The 20,541-nt window shown below is 57.5% G+C and overlaps 3 protein-coding genes across 3 annotated transcripts; 2 read left to right on the top strand and 1 right to left on the bottom strand.

Annotated features, from left to right (window-relative positions):
- The first annotated feature begins 623 nt into the window (after positions 1-623).
- Positions 624-9,536, top strand: MYCTH_2312480 (uncharacterized protein). The gene is made up of 10 exons (XM_003667042.1): positions 624-878; positions 978-2,507; positions 2,614-2,963; positions 3,026-3,140; positions 3,210-4,781; positions 4,842-5,001; positions 5,104-5,393; positions 5,449-5,736; positions 5,805-9,004; positions 9,094-9,536. The coding sequence occupies exons 1-10, from the start codon at positions 825-827 to the stop codon at positions 9,434-9,436; spliced, it is 7,902 nt and encodes a 2,633-aa protein (XP_003667090.1). The 5' UTR covers positions 624-824; the 3' UTR covers positions 9,437-9,536.
- Positions 9,537-13,797: 4,261 nt separating this feature from the next.
- On the bottom strand, positions 13,798-15,469 carry MYCTH_2113722 (uncharacterized protein; the record flags this gene model as incomplete). The annotated part of the gene is made up of 7 exons (XM_003667041.1): positions 13,798-13,899; positions 13,950-14,001; positions 14,381-14,403; positions 14,531-14,566; positions 14,666-14,852; positions 14,930-15,025; positions 15,300-15,469. 7 exons carry the CDS (start codon positions 15,467-15,469, stop codon positions 13,798-13,800), a joined length of 666 nt encoding a protein of 221 aa, XP_003667089.1.
- Positions 15,470-16,557: 1,088 nt separating this feature from the next.
- On the top strand, positions 16,558-19,098 carry MYCTH_2312477 (uncharacterized protein). Its single transcript, XM_003667040.1, has 2 exons — positions 16,558-17,633; positions 17,703-19,098. The coding sequence occupies exons 1-2, from the start codon at positions 16,736-16,738 to the stop codon at positions 18,953-18,955; spliced, it is 2,151 nt and encodes a 716-aa protein (XP_003667088.1). The 5' UTR covers positions 16,558-16,735; the 3' UTR covers positions 18,956-19,098.
- The last annotated feature ends 1,443 nt before the right edge of the window (positions 19,099-20,541 follow it).

Below are 20,541 nucleotides of genomic sequence, written 5' to 3'. Positions count from 1 at the left end.
CAACTAACTACCCCCATGGGCTTTTAGACTGGCTGCTCACGACCAGGGGTTCCGAGGCAGATGGCGGGCGGTGTGCGGCAGCGGCATGCTTTTGCGCCGGAGCGCCATCAGCTAGATTTCGGCCAATTCGCAGTGTGCAGAGCGTGCTGGCTCCAGCTGGGGGGCTGGTTCGCAACCTGGGGGAGGAGAGGGAGCACTTCGGCCGGGGGGCCCACCCTAGTTGATTGAGCTTGCGAGATTAGCAGGGGTCCCCGCTCCGGTTTGGCGTCTACTACTCTCTCCCCCCGCCTGCCGCAATCCGCAGAGCTACCTACCTACCTTGGCCACACTGACCTCCATATCCGGCAAAGTTGCGCCTCCCCGTTGGTGAACCTGTGCAAGGGAACAGAAAAATAAAAAAAATAAAACTCCCCAAATCCCATTCTCCTGTTCTTCCACCTGCACACCTCGCGCTCTCGGGTTCTCTCTTTTTTCCTCTAGTTCCCTTTCTCTCCCCTCCGTCCCGTCTTCCGGCCCGACACCCGAACCCGCAGGGTACCGTATTCTCTTTTTTTCACTGCCGACGACTGCCGCAGGACCGGCTCTCCGTGCACTGCAGCGCGACGCTTAGACCGTTTCGGCCGCCACGCGAACAGGGACGTGTCTTGAACCACGAAAGGTTGACTAGTACCGAGCCTGCGTACACAACCCGGCAAAGGCCCCCGCGTGCGGTCAAGGGCCCTTGACGCCGTCGATCGGACATAGCGAAAGAAAACGCAGAAGAAAAATCACGGGGGCCCAATCATGAGAAGGCGCCGGGCCAGTCCTGCTCTCGTCAACGAACAATGAACGGCGATGCCGGCCTGGTAGGCTGCCTGGTGGACAGGCTGACCACGAGAGTGCGTTTTCCCCATTCCCCCATTCCGTGCCATCATGGAGACACGTAGGAAGCCCCGTGGATGGATGGACCGATAACGCTAACGGTGCCCGTCGTACAGCTCCCCCACCGCACCGGCACGCCAACCCAGGACTTCTCCCAAGACGACATCGTCTCCATCACCCGCGCCACGCTCGTCAAGATCAGCGCGACCTCCATCAGCCTCATCCTCGATGCCCTTCTCGGCCTGCTCGAGGACCTCATCCGCCCGCACAGCGCTGTCTCGTCACACCCGCCCCATGTCCTCCTCTCAGAACTCTACGTCCTCGAGCTCATCGCCGACTGCTGCGCCAGCAATTGGTACCGGTTGAAGGGCTCCGGCGGCCGGTCGAGCCCGTCCGCCGCGTCCGAAGCCCCGCTGTCCCCTTCTCAGCGGGCCGCCTTCTACCCCCCCGAGGCAGTCAGCGATGTGCAGCTCCACCGCCTGTTCGAAATCATCAAGGTGTTCTTCGAGCCCATTCCGGACGGCTACTCGCTCCCGGCCAAGGCGATACTCGACGACTCATCCTCGGCCAGACATGTGACGCCCTCGCCCGTCGAAGAGCCCACGCGAACACCTCTCTCCGCCGGCTCCTCCTCCGGCGAGGCGCCCGAGACTCGCACCCTTCTCCAGGCCCGTGCCGGCTCCATCGAGACAAACATCAAGCTCATTATGGAGTACGTGACGGCATCGAGCTGGCCCGCCGCCTTCGACCTCTTCCGGGGCGTCATGTACTCGGCCCGGACCAATCTGCCCACCCAGGGCGGTGCCGCCCCCAGCTCCGCCTCGGCAGAGGAGGAGCGCGCCGCTCTCATCATGATGCGCCTCGTCTCGTTCTTCTGGGTCGACAGCCAGAAGCTGAGTCTCGTCGTGCAGGAGTTCTGCTCCGGCTTCCTGCACTATCGCAAGTCCTTCCAAAACACCATCGCCGTGGTCATACCCCAGATCATCACCCGCTGGCTGGACAGGTACCCGGCCGAGTTCGTCCAGCTGCACTCCATGAGCAACCCCAGGCGCCGCGAGAACGCGCCGGATACCCTGTTCGACATGACGCTGACGGTCGGCGACAGCGGACGCCGCAAGGCGTTGATGTACCCCATGCAGATGACGCTGCTCTTCCTGCAGCCGGACGTCTTCGAGGTCGCCAGCAACATGCGCGACTCCAAGGGGGCGGGTATCGCCAAGAAGGTGCAGTTCCTGGACGGCCTGAGAAAGGCACTCCGGAACCGCAACGAGCAGGCCGCCTACTGCCTCGTCCTGCTGCTCAGGGTCGCGCGGCACTTCGACGCCGAGAGCGACTCGGGGCTCATGAGCTACGCCATGGACGTGCAGGACGAGGTGCGTGACGCCGTCTTCAGGCGGTTCGCCCCCGGCGCCGAGGGTGCCGCGTATGATCAGGACATCATGACGGCCGCTTTCGTGTCGCTGACCCATCTCAACTTCGAGCACTCGGTCGACACGCTCGCCGTCTCCTGCCTCTCATCGTCGGCCCCACAGAGCTTCAAGATCGCCGTCATACAAGCCTGCGCTCACTTTGCGCGGCTGGGGAATAGCCAAGAGTACCAACCTCTCTTCACCGCCGCGAGTGCGTTCATCCAAGGCCAGTTGCAGGTGAGAGAGATCCCCTTCCATTCTCTCCCCCCCCCCCCCCCCCCGGGGAGTCACGTCCATCTCTATGCTCCCTGTTTGTCAGTAATAGCCGACTGACTTCCCCGAGACCATGGCCGACCTTCTCGCCGACGGGTACATTGAAGAACAAAGCGCGCAGCGCAAAGCGGTGGAGAGCGCCCCGTCGATCAGCATGGTATGCAACCTCCTCAACTTCCTCGACGCCTCGCCCATGACCTTGTTCGAGGGTCCGCCCGCGGACCGGGATGAACGCGACCAATTCTACGAGGAGAACCTGGGCGCTCTCATCTCGTGCATCGTCGCCGCCGACGAGTCAGTTAGGCGGCTGGCAACGGGCGTCGCGAGGCGCTTGTTTGCCAAGGAGGGCCTCCTGCGCAACATCAGGTCGTCCAAGGGTCTGAGCTCGAAGGCGTTCAAGACCAAGTTCTGGAGATTGACGTATGTTTTGGTGCGCCTTTGCGAGGCAACCGGGGCAAGGGAAGGGCTAATACAAGAAACAGGTCGCTCATTCTTATATCCATCTGCGATAAGGCGAGGCTGCCCTGCACCGCCGAAGCACTCCAGTCGATCAACGGGTATCTTGAGTCGAGATTGCTTCTGCTGACGTCGATCCCGGTATGTGGGACCATATCGGGGTCTCGAAGATTTATTTAGTTCGCGGGATTTCTTCCTAACCATGCACAGGAGCTGGCTCAAACCTCTGACGATATACCCGAGCGCACCGCTGCCTCCAGCAAACTGGAGAAGCTCTTCCTGGTCTCGCTCTGCTCTGCGGACATGGCGGCGTGCCAGACCGTGGTTTCGTGCATCAGCACCTTCCTCGAAGAATGCCGCCTCATAGACACGGCCCCGGCTACGGCGAAGACGTCGCTGACACTTCTCCGCAACGGTGAGATCTTTGGCGAGATTGGGTCGCGCGAGTTCAGATTCACCGGAATTGTGGCCTTCCAGAAGAGAATCAGAACTCTCCTGCGGAAGATGCAGTATCCCAGCGCCGGCATACTCGATGCTTGGGAGTTTGTTTTTGACAAGTGGTTGCATCTCTCCATGGAGATCTCCCAAGGCGGCGCTGGCCAAGCGGTCCCGGAAAGGATGGTGGCCGAGTGGCGGAATTACTCGGGCTTCCTCGCGTCGATGGGAGGCATCTGCACCGCCGAGCAGGCCGCCAACCTCGAGGAGCCTGCAATCAGCGGCCTCAAGTGGATCGACCGGGTGTCATCCGGGAACCACGAGGAGCCTCTCCTGACGCGCTATCTCAGGTTGAGCATCCAGCTGCTGGCTTGTGCCAATGTCCGGGTGCGCGAGACCATGAGGGAGGTCCTCTCCTGCGAGGTGCCGCCATCGCTATTTCAACCCCTCTTCAAGGCGCTCGAGACGGAGCTGGACGTGCTCTTCACTGGCGCCCTCGAGCCAACCGTCAAAGGCCAGGACAATGACATCATCTTCGCCGAGCAGTCTTCCTCTCTCCTGAAGGTCCTCGTTGAGCGACTCGACACCCCCTCGGATCTCGGCGCCGCGTCCGGCCTCCACCTCGGCGCCCTCTGTCTCAACTTTGCCAAGAGCCTCGACGGCGTCCCAGACACCGCCAACAGCCTCCGCGTCAAGATCAAGATTTGCCAGCTCGTCGAAGCCGTGACCAAGCGCAAGGAACAGCTGAACTTGCGCGACGACGTGCGTATCCGCAACCAGCTGCTCGAATACATTTTCCGCTGGATCTCCCGGGCGCGATCCCCGAGCGACTCCGCGTCTCAGAGCAGCGGCCGCCAGGATGAGATGGCCCGCGTTCAGCGGGACCTCGACAAGGCCTGTCTCCGTTCCCTTGCCACGCTCACGTTCAGGTTGCCCCTCCAGCCGAGCGATGGGCAGACCGACGTCGGCATGAGCGAACACAAATCCAAGATGTTCCACTCGTACTTCAACCGATTCCTATCGCTCCTGAACATGGACTTCAGGGGCTCCGATCTGGGTCGCGCGGGCGAGCATCATAACGGGTATCATGGCCAATACCACTTCGGTTCCAGCAGCAGCGGTGACGCTGAGGCATCGACGTCAGACCTGGCCATCACGATCTTGTCCAACCTCCTCAGCGCGAATATCGACGTTGGGCTTAAGCACTCGCTGAGCATAGGGTACCACGAGAGTACGGACATTAGGACTGCTTTTGTCAGGGTACTGTACAACATCCTCGTCCAGGGCACCGAGTTCAACAACTTGAGTGATGCCGCAGTGAACGAAAAGTACGATAAGCTGCTAGAGGTCAGTACAAAGTCCGTCGACATTACTTTCATCCCGGGGCCCGCTAACCGAAGTGGACAGCTGCTCACGAGTGATCCGAGTTTGGCCTTGGCCATGAGCGCTGTCTGTCCGAGTCACGAGGTGGACGAGCTCACCATTTCGCTGCTCAATATCTTCGAGGCAAGAGGGGCGAGTTTCGTGTTGCTCGAGGCTTTGATCAAGCAGGAGATTGAAGAGACAGGTGGGTCGTTTCGTTTCCCTTCCGTCGGCGAATGGAAGAAAGAAAGAAAGAAAGAAAGAAAAAAGAAAAACAAAAGAGACTCTCTAGCTGACGAGAACGCAGAGAACGAGTCGGAACTGCTCCGGCGGACGTGCGTGGCAACCAAGATGTTGACCATCTACGCCAAGTGGAAGGGTGCCGGCTACCTCAGAGACACGCTTCAAAACGTCGTCGAGAGGCTCATGATGACCGCCGAGGACCTGAGCCTGGAGCTTGATCCAGCCCGGGTCGGTTCACCCGAGGAACTGCAGACGAACGCGAAGAACCTACAGATCGTGGCGCGTGTCTTCATTGACAATATCTGCGCCTCGGCGTCGAACATTCCTGCGTCGTTTCGCAGAATTTGCAACATCGTATGTCGAGGCTGCCGAGATCCCTTGGCGAGTCTGATGTGCTGACCAAGCGCAGATATCGGAAGCGGTCGTGGAGAGGTTCCCCGACGCTAAGTACACGGCTGTCGGGGCGTTTATCTTCCTGCGCTTTTTCTGCCCCGCGATTGTCGCACCCGAGGTCGAGGGCCTGGTGGCAACACCGCCCTCAAAGGAGATGCGCCGAGGGCTGCTGCTCATCGCCAAGGTCATTCAGAACCTAGCGAACAACGTTCTCTTCGGCGCCAAGGAACCCTATATGTTTCCGTTGATTGACTTTTTGACAAACAACATCTACTACGTAACCACCTTTCTGCGGGACATCTCGGTACGTCTACCGGTGCTACTATCTTTTGCTAACCTTTTGGTTAGATGTTTGGCTGACAGTTTAAGCAGGTTGCGCCAGCTGCTGTAGAGGCACCACCTAAACCGAGTGAGTCCTTTGAGTTTGGCTCTTGCGTGGCCCTCCACAGGTTTCTGTACGAACATTGGGACCATGTGCGCCAGCGGCTCGCCTCCAAGGAGAAGAGGGAGTTTGTGCGGTCCCCGGCCGAGTCGACGAGGAGTCGGTCTCCAGTACTTGAGCCGCTGAGGAACCTCATCATGAATCTCGGGCCGCCTCCCCTGGCCGTGACGTGGAATCGCCCGCACATCTCGACAAACAGCCCGCCGGCTTACTCCAGGTTCCAGGACTTCATGCTCCGCAACGCCTTCAAGACCTCCGAGTCGTTCCTCACATCCCGTGCCGTTTACGACGGCGGGGAGAGCAAAGATGGGTTGTCGATCATCTGCATCATCCTGCGCTACATCGACGGCGATTCCATGGACTTCGACACGTTGTTGTACTGCTACCTTAAGATTGCCAGCCGACTGTGGCACCGCCCGTTCGGCCTGCTTATCGACTCGACGTACTACAACGGGCATGACGAACCCAAGGACGAGCTGTTCTACAAGATCGAGTCGCTTGCTCCCCGGGAGCTGACCCAGCAACTCGCACGGATTTACATCTACAACCTGAATAGCGCGTCCAGGAAATGCTTCAGACGGATGCTCCGGGTTGCGTCCAAGAACGAGTCGAGCGTGTTCAACCCGGCAAATGTCGAGTACCATCTCATCGGCAACGTCAACGATCTACAGGTGCACTTCCACCTCAGCCAATTGCACCTGCCCAAGGAGACAATCAACGTGGTGAAAGACCAGCGTTACCTGTTTCAGCCGGTCACCAGGTTATCCAAATCCAAGGGCAAAGTTGACGTTGTCATCAAGGTCGGCAGCCAGTTTGTGCAGGTCACCACGACTAAGAAGCAGGAGATACCCGGCTTCGGCCTAAGCACGACCGTCAACGATATCTTCCGGCTAAACGATGTCGATGAGGCGCCCACCTCGATCCAGACAGAAGACGACTCGGCATTCGGCCTCAGGGCCGACAGCGGCAGGATCGTCATGTACTTCACCAGCCCTAAAAAGACCGAGATCCTGCAGGCGATCCGCGCGGCCAAGATCAAGTACGCCAAGGACGCGAGGGCGACAAAGTCGTTTGAGCGGCTCATCCGGCCTCAGGATGTCCCAGGAACGCTGCTGAACCTAGCTCTGACGAATCTCGCCACTTCCGACCCCGTGCTGCGGCTGTCGTCGTACAACCTGCTCAGCGCCCTGTGCAAGGCCTTCAAGTTTAAGGCCGCGTCTCAACTCCTGAGTAGTAGGGAGATCTCGGTGCCGCTTGACCCATCGCAGTTCATCATCAAGATCAGCAAGAGCCTCGCGGAGACGGAGCCGCAGCTCACGGCGGATTTCTTGAACGAGTTCTTTGTCGGTTGGGACAGTTTCCTGGACGAGCAGAAGCCGCTGAGCTTGGCCTACATGGCGCCGTGGATCCCGGGGCTGCGGACGTCGTTGCTGGCGGGCGAGGCCGAGGGCGAAAAGGGGAGGGAAAAGATCGCCTCGCTGTTCCGGAAGCTGATAGACGTTGCGCTGTCGGACCCGACGCTGACGTTTGTGTTGGAGCAGTCGGTGTGGCCTGTGATCCATCAGGACGAGGTGCTGCTGGACATCTTCCTCGACGAGATCATCAAGGCGGCGCTAAGTCTCGGCTTCGAAGACGAGCAGACCGAGACCCTGACGTCGATTGCCCGCGCGATTGGCACAATCACCCTGAGGGGCAAGGTCATCACGCGTTTGCGGAAGGCGATGAACCGCTCATCGCTGCGGACGACCAGGTACCTGCCCGACAACGCAGTGTGGAACGAGATCTGCGTGTTGCTGCAGTTCTGCCAGGTGCTGTCGTTCGACAGCGCCATCCAGGCGCAGATGTACATGCCGGAGATCTTCCACATCGTCACGATGCTCGCGAACACGGGCATGCCGGACGTCAGGGTAGTCGTCCAGCGGCTGCTGATCAACACGATCCACTCGGCGTGCACCTCGTTCGCGCTCGACGAGAACAGGCTCAGCAAGCTGAAGGCCACGATAGAGACGCTCTCGGATCCAAAGAACGACATCTTTCTCAACTCGGTCACGTTCATCCGGGACGGAGCGTCAATCTCGACGAACCAGGAGGCCGGTCCGACCTTGACCGCGACCGAGAACCTAGCCACGATTCTCTTCGAGACATGCTCCGTCGCGGCGCCGTCGGTCGACCTGGCGAACGCATGGCGTTCACGGTGGATGAGCCTGGTGGCGAGCACCGCCTTCCAGAACAACCCCGCCATCCAGCCGCGGGCTTTCACCGTCATGGGGTGCCTCGCGCGAGAGGAGGTTGATGACGACCTGCTGTACCAGGTTCTCGTCGCCCTACGGAGCAGCGTGGCCCGCTTCGGCGACGACAGCAACAATGACATGCTGGTCGCCATCATCACGGCGCTGTCCAAGATGATGATCAAGCTACCGTCAGCTTCCCGCTACGGCTTGCAGCTCTTTTGGCTCGCCATCTCGCTGCTGCGGCTGGTGCCGTCGAACCTGTTCAACTGTACCGCCATGTTCCTCGAGGCGGTGCTCACCAACATCAGCACGACCGGCGACATGTACGTCGGCGGGGACAAGGTGGTGCCGTATCTGTTGCAGGGCCGGCTCCAACTGGAAGACGCGGCGATACCGCTTGACGTAGCCTACGGGATTCACTTCAACCCGGAAAACTTCCACTACGCCGCGTGCGCGTGTCTCGTGCGGGGGCTGACGGACGCCGTCACCAAGCCCACCACCCTACGGGTCCTGTCCACCTTCTTGGAGATGACCATGCCCAGCAGTAGCACCAAGACCAGCCTTGCGTCGGACCGCGCGACGCCGAGCCGCGCCGAGCGAAACGTAGCCGACCTTGCCGCATCGCCGTACATGGCTCTCATCCTGGCGCGCACGGCGTCAGCCGATGAGCTGCGCGAGCACCTGTGGGCAGCGGGCATCAATGTCAGTGCGACAAGCTTGCTGGATCCGGCGGCGCTGCGCGCCGAGCAGGATCTGGCGCGGCTCAAGGACAAAGACCTCCTGCTCAATACGGCCATTGAACTGGTCGACTTCCAGTATCTCGAGGACGCGGTGCAGCTCCGCAGCCTGCAGTGGCTGAACCGCATCGCGCTGGCCCGGCCTGGCGTGGTTATGCATCTGTAAGATTAGACCCCCCCCCCTTTTTCCCTCCCGGCTCTCACTTGTGTCTATCTTTGACGATGTATGTACTAATTGCTGTGTGTGAAAGATGCGCGCCCATAATCAACCTTCTGGACGACATCCTGCTTCACTGTCAGTCTTCGGCCACGCTCGAGGCGGCGCACGAGCTGCTGCATACGCTGACATCCAACCCGCGGTTCCCGACTTCGCTCGAGGGGTCCAACGCGGCGCTGAACGCCATACTTGAGGACATGGGCTTTGGCGGACTTTGGCGCAGCAGCTCGTTCACGCTGGCGCAGCCGGAGCAGGTCGATCGCAAGTGTGTGATGTTGACGGAGAAATTGATTCAGGTTAGCTTTGTTTTTACTTCCCTCCCCCCCCCTTTTTCCCCTTCCTTCTCGCTCTCTCTCTTTATCGGCAGTTCCGGCTGACTTATACTTTGTTTCACCTTGCAGCTCATCATCATATAATGTTCGAACTGATTGCCGGTTACTTGGTTCAAGGCCGGCTCTGCCTAGCCTGATATGGTTTCTACGAAGGTCGTGAAACAAAGAAGTGATAGTTAGGAGGGTGTTAAAGGAGGAAGGATCGGAGGGTGGTGTTGTAGCGTAGCATTTGCTGGACACATGGAATGGTGGGGAGGAGTAGAAAGGGGGAGGTTTGCTGGACCCTGTTGTTCTTGGTTAGCATGGGGCCGGACTTGTCGGTTGAATATACCAATTTCTCACCCTTCTTGCGCGTTTCCAAAATGAAAGGAGAAAGCAAAGGACTTAGCTACGCAGTGTTCCTGTGGTGTGGTTGCCGTTCCTGACTAAACTGAGGTCCTCCTTCCCAAAAGGATAAAGAACAACATATTGATGCCTGATATACCCGTCATGCTCGCCTGACCGCCTGCGATCTAACGCTGTGTGAGGCACCTAGACGATGATCCTACATACGAACCAGATACGAGTATAACCGGTCAGCTACCCAGCTGAGGACGTGGAGGTTCTGGCCTCCGTCCCGTCGTGTTCTGGACCGCCGGGGCTGGACATGCCGTTGGCGTCTACCGATGCACCTCAGCGGCCCGGTCGGGCTGCCGGCCTCGGTGGGGTCCAAGAACGGTTGGATCGGCTGGCGGGGATCGGAGGCCCAACAGATTCCGTAACACACCCCCGGCAGTGTACTGTACCTAGGTACCTTAGGTACCTTACATACCTGAGGTACGTACACACACAACTCTCCTACCCAGTTTGGCACTTTTGATCTCGGCCAGCTGGACAAACTTGCAGAGATTGAGCTTTTTTCTTATCCCTGGGCTCCCGCTGTCAAATTGCTGCGAGGTGCTCACGTGGGCGCTCCCAATGGAACCTACTGCATTGGACTTTACGGATTTTGCTCCGTACTTATACGGGGAGGCTTTTTTTTTTTTTTTTTGCGGAACACACCCGCCTGCAATCTTTGTGCATGTGAAGATTGGAGTTTGCGCCCCCTGCGCCGCAAACATGCACCTCCCCCTTCTTGCGTTTGCTCTGTTCCCCTTTTGGCTCCCCCTGTTCGCGCAGGGGCAGTTCCAAGCTGTCGGTTCTTGGCTGGGCAGGGGGCCCGGGGGGTTCAGCTTCGCTGTGCCACTGCCCCGCCGCCATGGCGCCATGCCATGCGGGTAGGGCCAGCTCGGGCCGGATGGGGCCGGCCGGGGGGTTTCGGCCGGCTTGTTTGATTCGACGAGAGGATGCGTGGATTGCGAGCGATCCGTACACTAGAGCAGGACCAAGCGGCAGCGACAGGACAGAGTACGGAGTACTCCGTAGTGTAGGACACTAATTCGTACAGACACTACAGCGTAAGTGTGGTAGGCAACAACTGGGATCGCATCCCTTTTTTCAGGATTTTTTTGAGCCCTCCTCCTTCCCCCCCTTTTTTCCTTATTCGTTGGTTCGTTGCGAAGGGTGCTTGTAAGGGGTCGTCAGCGATGACGAGGATGTCGTGGACGGTGTAGCGTCGCATCCGCGTTTGAACCAAAACAAGGCTGCAGTGTGTAGTGTATATATGAGAAGTATGTATGTACGGATCGGTACATACATACAAGTGCTGTGTGAAATGCCCATTGACTGCTCCGTGCCACGGACAGGAGAAGGTTTCGTCCAATAGCTGGTCTGCGCCACTACGTGTACGTACCTGAGGCAATAGGATAATCGGATGAATTTTTTTTTCGTTCCTAATCATTTCTCCCTCTTAGTACACCGGCAAGGAGGACGGGATTTACCGTTGTTTGTAATCAAATCATATAATCGCCGACCAGAGTCTCGGTGTCCTGGGCTGGATGCTCCCTTCGGGGGACAGAGCGCAATTACGCACAGTGCCCTGGTTCGGGTCGGTGAAGATACAGCAACATATGCATATTGTATACTATCCTGCAAATGACCATACTGTTAAAGAGCACCCGGTTTGTTGCGCACGATGGTATAGCGGTGTACCGAGTTACCTGCACTAGACCTGCACAGACATTGTACGGTACGGGAGTACGTGTAACACTCGAGACAAAACCAAAAGCTCGAGCACATGGCAACAGGGAGCGACCTTACCGATCGCATCTCAAAAGGAAAGATTCGGCGGGCGGTTGCGCGTCCTGCAATTGCAAAGACGAACAAGAGGTCTATCGGAGCCGAGACCGATTCCGCCCAGTAGCGTCGAGGCATCGGGTCAGCGCCTTTACGATTTCGGCGTGTCCCGAGGACCCACACAGATCGAGACAAGCGAATTCCCATTTGCGCTTCCCGTTTGCGCTTCTCGCTTTCCAAGGCCAACGGTGCTTATTTGATGATTATGGATTAGTGTTCTCGCTTCCCATTTTTAGCGTTCTGGTTAAGCAAAAAAATGACCTGCATGAGCGGCCCTGTGGTGCAACGTCAAAGTGAAACACTATTTTGGCTTTGTTCCCTCGCTCGCATACCCGCGGTGTCGGGAAGGAGGGAAGAATTTTTTTTTTTTTTTTTTTTTTTGCATCTGCATCTAGCTCCTTCCGTCCTTTCCGTCAACGTGGTACGGAGGGAAAATTTTTTTTCTCTTTTTCTCTTTCGTTACATATTCTCCCGCCTTTCAACGGCCGTGACTGCCACATGCGTAACAGCCACAACGACCATGAACGATGACTACTAGGATTTGGTTCGGTATCGCTTTTGTCTGTCCTCGACGACAGCCAAGGAATTCGCATCACTGACTACTTCGTGCACGTTCCTTGTTGTAACGTAGGTCCCTAAGCTAGGTACTATGGTATGTATGTGTACAGTGCACGATTGACGGAATATATTACCACCGCGCATTCTTGCCCTCGGCCGGAATGTCATCACTTCCGAGTTTCGAGCGAAAAATAAACGACATAGCGAACCAAGTCTGCAACCAGACATGCCAACCTCGAGGCCGACATCGCGTAGTCGAGCTAACTCTGATAATGCATCTCTGGCGGTGTGTGACTCAAAAGGTGTGTACGGAGAGCGTGGCGTATCTGCCAAAGGTAGTGCAGCAGGCGGATTGGGATTGCGTCGCCTTGACGGACTCTCCTTTGACGTCTTGCCGAACGAGCCTCGAAAGCGGCATCTCGTCGAATCACCCAATACGGGCTCAACTCCGGTGTCCCGAGCTCCAAGCTGTGCGGTTTCAAGAGGGAGCTCCTCGAAGCTGGAAATCGCAACGATCAGCGGAGCTGGACCCTGTCGGCCTGAGGATCGTGGTCCTCTCGGGTGGCGGTTGCACGCGCAAGCGAGAGCTAACTAAACGGTCTCTCCCAGGAGATCGGTAGTGTACATACACCACGGGGGCGCCGACAGCAACGCCTGCCCAAGCCACGGTGGGGAAGGGAAAAGATCTGCATCTCTCTTGGCTTAGGCTATTGGAGAGCGGTGTCACATTTTCATTGGCCAACTCTGATTGACAGGGTGGGCCGAGATCCATCCGGCAGATGCGTGGCACAAGGGGGGGGGGGGAGCAGCCGGTTTCTTGGTGCGGCGCAAAGGCGCGAGCTCTGGTTCGGTCTACTCCGTACCATCAACCATGTACTGTACGCTACACTAGTGTTGTACATTACATACACTGCAGCGGAGTGCGGACAACTACTCCCGACTAATCGGACATGTAACAATTTTCTCTCTCTCGGATGCGATAGACTGCGAGCCCGGTCCCGGAAAGTCCTAGTCATCCGCGGCTGGTATTGGATATGTTTACGAGAGGTGAGATTGGTGGCAGCGGCCCAGAAGCATCGCGCAACCGGCTGGATCGCGACACGTGGAGCTTTGGTGCGACATGCCCCGATGAGTCTTCTGACGGCAACCCTGTTCGCCAACTCAAGTCCCGTGCACAAGAGACGGGCCGGGGTGTGTATGTACACCACGTTGCAGCAGCGAGCAGGTATTAGGAGCCGCGCTGAGCGATGGTCTGTGTAGAGTAATAGACGGCTAGAAGATGATTCACTCTTACGGGTTGTTTAGCGAGCAAGGATATGCCCGTCGAGCCGTAAGATTCATTACGCAGTACACTACAGATTAGTGTCAGGTAGTGTGTTATGGACCGCCGAAGTGGAGTGTAGGTGTAGGCCGCAGTCTTGGAGGGTGTGTAACGTATCGCTTTGTATGTACATATATACAGTACAGTATATGCATACACAGCCTAGCTTATCAAATACACAAAACACTCCGTTGTGTACTATGCCTCGTACCTCGTTTGACACATTCGACTGGAGGCAGCGGCGTTATCTAGTCGAGCCCCCGCCGCGTAGCACTCGCAGTGCGCCCGGCCAGTTGTCATGTTGATTCCATCCTCAATCGTGATCCTTGAGTCTGCGCGAGTAATCATGGCTGAGGATGCGGAGGATGCCGTTTGGGAAGAAGGAATGTGACTTGCTCCTTCCCGAGTCCTGGTCCTTGTCGGCGTCCGCAGTCCGTAGATTGGGGCAACTATCCCCGCACTTACCGAGACCTTGAAGCGTTTCACCAGGACACCCGGCTCCTCCCCGCGGTCAGTGCTGAGTCAACGAATAGCCACGGGCCCGGAGATGATAGAAAGTATCCTTCACTTTTTGCGTTGCGCGCATAACTTGTGAAGCTACCCAGCCTCGGATCGCCGGATGTTAGTTCGTTGTGAGGTTTTGGCAGGATCAAACTTTTTCTGCGGAGGAGTGTGGGAGGGCATCGACACGGGGCTGAAGCCGATCGCTGAAGCCGATCGCTGGAGCGAATCAAACAGCACGTCGGGCCCAGTACCCACCTAAACTCCGATGGTTGCGACAGCCCCGCGCTCGCCAAGAACACGAACGCGAGTCGTTGTCGCTGCTGGTGTACACTACTATGTATGTGCGTATGTACTGTACGTCCGTACATAGGTAAGGTACCTTAGTTACTTACGCTAGCTTCAAGATACGGAATACCTGCGTAAGCATGAAAGGTAGTCTATACATTCGGGAGACCACTGTCGACGGAGCACAACGTCCGGCGATTTTGTCATTGGGGCTCTGACTTAATCCCCCAACAGATGATTCGAGAATCCAAGCATACGAAGAATTTGAAAAAGATGAAGTAACCCGGAATGTCCTGGTGTCAGCGGTCTACGGTCATGTGATGCTGCCTATCACGAGGACGGGAGCGGCAGCCGCATCTCGTGACAATGGCGCGCTCCAGTAATCGATATACCGTGATAATACCGAAATTCTCAGCCTCGGAATCTTGTCCAGTGAATGTTACAGGCCGAGAGTCACTACTAGAGGCTTCTGAGAGAAGTTGGATGCAGGTTTGATCCAGGTTTTGATGTCGGGTGAACTTGGTTGGACCGGGAGATTCTTCGTACACCTCGTCGTCCCGAAGCTTGGCGCCGCAGCCACTTGCGTGGGGTTACATGCGCCACATCAGCGCGAACGCCGTCATTCGCCGTGCCAAACCCAAATCACCAGGGCCTACCCGATGAACCGGAGATCGGAAAACCGAGCGTACGCATGCTCCAGCCGGTTTCTGCCATCCAAGGAGCATGGATAGATGAACAGCCACACTTGATGTCTTTGATGTTTGTGCGTAGTTGGCTGCGCTGCGCAAGATCCAAGTACTTGTAGTTCTACTATGTAGTGTATATCCGCCGTGGAGATGTGGCCCACAAACCGTGGTCGGTTCTCCAGGCAAGAGCAAAGAGTTCCCCAGAAGTGTGGACCCACAATTGAACCCACCCAACGACACTTAACCGCGAACAAGCGGATTGGGCCTTGGGCGGCCGCACTTTGGCGGGGACAGAAGCAGCCTGGACATGATCTTCCAATCGATCATACGCACAACGCACCGTATCGTACTTCGCACACACAACTTGGCAGACGCTCTCAATTCAATGAGCATGGGCTGTGCCGCGCAATCCCGAGGGAGCCCTGGCTCGTTCGCAGGGCTCCCTCGGGATTGCGCGGCTTCGACGTCGGAGCGCGATCGGCTTTGGTCGATTTTTTGTGTTGGGGACATGCCGAGAGGCAGTGCGACGCACGCATCTCCCAATACAAGCGGTTCGGCTTCCGGCTGCGGGAGCGTTGGAGTTGGTGTAACTCAACCGTACTGTAGTGTACACTGCTACATTGAGCATGCAGCCTTGCTGGGGTGGTGGTGGTGGTGGGGTAAACCATGATCCAGACCACACACCTTGGATCAGCTTGAGCTCAGCTTTGGCACGTTTTTTTTTCCCGCCCAGATGCCGTACGGGTGTCTCGTATTTCAAAAGCTCTACATGCCAAACCCGACGATCGGGCTAGACCAGACTTGTCTTTCTTGCAGAGATCTAGACATTGACCAACCAGATGTCCCGGGCTTCTGAAATCCGTGAGACCCCATCGCAACCCGCCGGCCGGATTCGCCAAGGTAGGTCGACTGTAAATTGACTTCAGCTTGGCGATGGCAGAATTTCAGCAGCTTTGGGGTATCTCTATTTTTCCTTGGAATCTAGGCCATGCGTGAATCAGCTTCAATCTCGTCTAGCCAGAAAGGCCGGCAGAACGTCACAGCGGGACGCAGGCTGGGTGCACCAAAAGTCGAGATAATTAACAAGTTACCCCGGACCGTTGTTGTAGTTTGTACTACGTATCAAGTACGGACTACAGCCGTTAGCGGGCATCAAGTAACCAAGGTACCTTAGGTATGGTACGTAGACAGTCAAGACATTCCACCTTTACGAGCGAAAGAAGATGCTGGTAAAGCCCAGTTCGTTCTCGCATTAGCGAATTAGAAACAGGGCTTCGCAAGAGGACTTCTTTACCATAACATTGCGATTGTAGCGCAAGTCGACCACTAGATCCTTCCACGGCCACGTAGCGTAATATATCCCGATTGGGCTAGTTCGTGCAATGTACACTGTGTATTTAATCTTGGAGTTTCAGGCCGAGGTTTTGCGGGCGCGACCGACCTGCCCCTGCAAACCCATCATACAAGGCCGCATGTCGAGGGCCGAGCTGCACCTAAACACCCCTGCATACCTAAGTTTTCTTGGCTTGAATATTTTGAACCATGACTCCACGGGTTACTTAGGAAGAAACGTCATAGGAAACCACCCCCCCCCCCCCCGGGGGTGTCGTCCTCTCGGCGACTCCAGATTCTTACATTAGTCACGATCCCCCACCTCCTTCAGGGTTCGACGCTGTTTTATGTTATAAAAGCAATCGGGTCGACACCTCCGACCATCTCGAGAATTTGCCACACTCATCCACTTACACAAAAACGCAAGCGCCCCGACGTCGCAACATGACCCAAACCCAAAGTCGGCATCTCTATTACCAGCAACAACACCCCGCCCAATATCACCAGCAACAACATCATCATCAACCACCCGCCGCCGCTGCCGCTGCCGCTGCTGCTGCCTCTGCCTTGGACGATCCCGCCCTGCGCACGGCGTCGCCTTTGGAAGCAAGCAAGCTGGACGCCCTCGATTTCGATATCGACCTGGACGCCGACTTCGATCCGGCCCATCTTAATTACAACAGCCTGTCGTCGTCCCCCATCTCGACCCAGTCGCTGCTGTCTCAGTACTCGCCTTTGTCGGCCTTTGACAGCATCCCGACCCCGACCTTGGCGGAACCTTCTTTGTCTCCTCCAGTCCGACAAAGCGGCCTGGCCGCCCCAGAGTCATCCGCGCCTGCCTTGTTCTCCAACGGCGGCGACGCGATGCAAACAGACATGTGGATGTCGAACGGCCAGATCACCCCGAGGTCCGTCGGCCGGTTCTCACACCAGCGGGATTCTTCTCGATCGTCGATGGGTTCGAACGGCCCGGCCTCGCCCTTCTCCCAGAATACGGCAAATCCCCACATCGCCATGAACGATTTTGGGGACAACTTCCACGGTCTTCAGGGTGCCGAGGACCTCCACCATTACCAGCTCGCCGCCAAGCAGTTTCCCGGTGTGCCGCCCGACAATTTCTACCCGGGGCTCGCGCACGCTACCGCCGACAACTCTGGTGGCATGACCCCGAGCTACCCGTACCTGTCTACGGCGCCGAGGCGCAGAAACGACCGAGGCCTGCTCCCCGAGCATCCGATTGGGCAGGCCACCTCACAGCCCGTTTCGGTGGCGAGCTCTGTAGCATCTGACTCACCCGCCACGCCAGCGGTCGGGTCGGAGGAGGATAGGAAACGCAATAATGGTGAGACCGAACCGGATCCCTTCGAGTTCCTAGCGTGCACCCCCCGCTCACCATCGCCCGACTCCGCAGCAGCTATGCCACCCATGCCCAAGCTCGACCGCACCATGACCGACGCGTACGCGGATGAACTCTACCAACCCCAACTCCTCAACTCGTCAACGGCGGCGACGGCGGCGGCGACGGCGACGACGATGACGACGACGACGACGACTGCTACGACAAATGCGGGCCAGGCGTCATTATCGCCGACCAGCGATCTGTTCAACCAGCGGCTACAAGCGGCCAACAAGCAGCACTTGTCTGCTGTGACCAACTCGCCGGTTTCGTCGACGTCTCGCGACCAGTCGCCCTTCCGCCACGGGTCGCCTCTGGCTCCGCTGCCTACCAGCGACTTTCGCTCTGCCATGGGTCCTTCGCAGATACGGTTCAACACGGCGCAGCAGATGCGAGAGCAGACCAAGGCCATGCGGGACGCCCAGGCGGTGCAGCAGCATATTGCACGGTCGGCGGACACGTCCACCCCGCAGACGATCTCGCCCAAGGATGCGATGCTCGACTTCCAGGAGCCCGAGGGCGACGGGAACTTCCCGCTGTTCCCCCAGCAAAGCAACACGGGGTTCAACGCCGAGGCCATCAACAAGGCGGCCGCGGCGCACAGCCAGCAAGTCTTTGGCGGGCTACCGATGGACCCCAACGCCTTCAACAGCTTCCTAGGGACGTCGATGCCGGCGACCATGCAGGCGCCGCAGCAGTTCCCTTACCTACCTCAGCAGCGGCCGCAGAGCGCTGTCCCGTCGGTGAGCAACACGTCGGCGGCAACGACGCGTTTCGGATCAGCCGACACGGGAGCGACCGAGTCCGCCCACGGGGTGACGCCCCAACGGCCGGCAGACACTGGCGCCGACGGCGGCACCTACACGTGTACATACCACGGCTGCACGCTGCGGTTCGAGACGCCCGCGCTGCTGCAAAAGCACAAGAGGGAAGGCCATCGACAGGCCCACGGTCTGAACGGAGCACGGCGACCCGAGGCAGGCGGGATGACCTCGAGTCTCCTCAACACGCAAGCCGGACCGCACCGGTGCGACCGGATCAACCCCAGCACTGGGAAGCCTTGCAACACGGTCTTCTCGCGGCCCTACGATCTTACCAGGCACGAGCATACCATTCACAACGCGCGCAAGCAAAAGGTCCGCTGCGACCTCTGCACGGACGACAAGACGTTCAGCAGGGCTGATGCGCTCACCCGGCACTACCGAGTGTGTCACCCGGATGTCGAGTTCCCGGGCAAGCATCGCAGGCGCGGAGGCCACAGCAGCTGAAGGGCGGGGGAGGGGCTCAAATTGATTCCGGTTTTTTTTTTTTTTCTTTCCTTTTTTTTTTTTTTTTTTGACAAAGAGCACCCCCCCCCCCCGGGGCGGACACAACCAACACCACTTATTACCAAACTCTTAACAACCACCACCATTACTACCAACCATCTCGCAGTACGCTTAGCAACGGGTCAGCAACAAGGATTGGGGGGGGGGGGCGGCCGCCGGCAGGCAGCGAAGGGAAGTGGTGTGTGGTGTGTGGTCCGCGGTCCGCCGTTCGCTTCGATGAAGTTCCATGCCGGAATTTTCCCCCAGGTTGCGCTTGTCGCAGTCCGGGCCGGTTCGCTGCATTGGCGCTGTCTATTGCATCGCGATGACGTCGTTCGACGCACTACATCTCTCTCGAGGTGAGAGGGCTGACGACATGTTTGGTTGGGCGAGCCCGGCGCAGCCCCACCATGCCATGCAGGGACCAACCGGCAATGGCCCCCCCTTGGCTATTTCGAGCATATTCTGGGGGGAGGCCGTCGCATTCCAAATCCCCAGGGAGGGCGCCTCTCCAGTTGGTCCGGCCACCAGCCAACCACTCCCCCCTCCTCCCCTCCAAAAAAAAAACAACTGGACCCTGCCGATCTTGGCTGAGCCGACTCCACTCCGCTGCGATCAAACGACGTACCATGACGTCACTCGCACCATCCGGAGAATGACCAGCCTCATCATCGCGATAACCACGTCAGGTTTTTTTTTTTTTTTTTGGGCAAACACAAATGCCTCGCTTAATACGTACTTACATTCGTACCGGCACGGTATCCGGACACAGCCCCGGACACAGCCCCAGACACAGAAAAACAGGGCTCATCACCAAGACCCCGAAGCTTCCATGGGCTACCGCGCTTCCATATCCCGGAGGAGGAGAGGTTTCCCGGATCCGGCCCACTCCCGACGCTCTTCGATTCTCTTCAACGTCACGTATTAACCGCTTATGGCATTTTATTACGCAACTCTCGCTTCTTGTTCCCTGGTTCTTACACCTTGTCTGGGAATATTGCATGTCTCCTCTCGGCGGCTTGATGTCCGATTCGGTATTCAACATGGCGTTGTTCACTGTTTGCGTTTTGGGTTTTCATGATTCTCTGTTTCTGATATGACGAGCGAAATGATGGGATCCGGGCATGATAGACTGTACACATACAAGATCTGCGACAAGGCATAGCATTGTGGGTTTTTTTTAATCGTTTCCTTTTTTTTTTTCGAGGAAAGGCCTGGTGTCTGTTTTATTATTGTCAGGGTTCACGAAGACTATGGGTCATAGACCAAAAGAGGACTTCGGGACAGAGAGGGAAAACGAAAAGAAACTCTGTTGGGTTGGGTGGGTATGTAGCATTGATGCCGGCAGGTGCATCCACTGAGCGTTCTAATTGTTACAATACATCTCATCTTATCTCACCAGCCAAACATCCAAGAGCCAAGTTGATATTCCGTGTCAAACTTGTGTTGTTGTTAGCTCCCCGATCCCCGTGGAGCCTTCCTTGCATTGGTGGGAGAGCTTCCCGACCTTGCTTCATGCACAAAGGGCCCGACCAGTAAGTACCAAG

Source organism: Thermothelomyces thermophilus, chromosome 7 (genome assembly GCF_000226095.1).
Source record: "Thermothelomyces thermophilus ATCC 42464 chromosome 7, complete sequence".
NCBI lineage: Eukaryota > Fungi > Ascomycota > Sordariomycetes > Sordariales > Chaetomiaceae > Thermothelomyces > Thermothelomyces thermophilus.
This window is presented reverse-complemented; position numbering and strand designations above follow the sequence as displayed.

Coding starts and splice junctions, on each gene's coding strand:
- MYCTH_2312477 (XM_003667040.1), top strand. CDS start 16,736: ATGACCCAAACCCAAAGTCGGCATCTCTATTACCAGCAACAACACCCC. Junction 17,634..17,702: donor GGATAGGAAACGCAATAATG/GTGAGACCGAAC, acceptor CCGACTCCGCAG/CAGCTATGCCACCCATGCCC.
- MYCTH_2312480 (XM_003667042.1), top strand. CDS start 825: ATGAACGGCGATGCCGGCCTGGTAGGCTGCCTGGTGGACAGGCTGACC. Junction 3,141..3,209: donor TTCTGCTGACGTCGATCCCG/GTATGTGGGACC, acceptor AACCATGCACAG/GAGCTGGCTCAAACCTCTGA. Junction 4,782..4,841: donor AGTACGATAAGCTGCTAGAG/GTCAGTACAAAG, acceptor CGAAGTGGACAG/CTGCTCACGAGTGATCCGAG.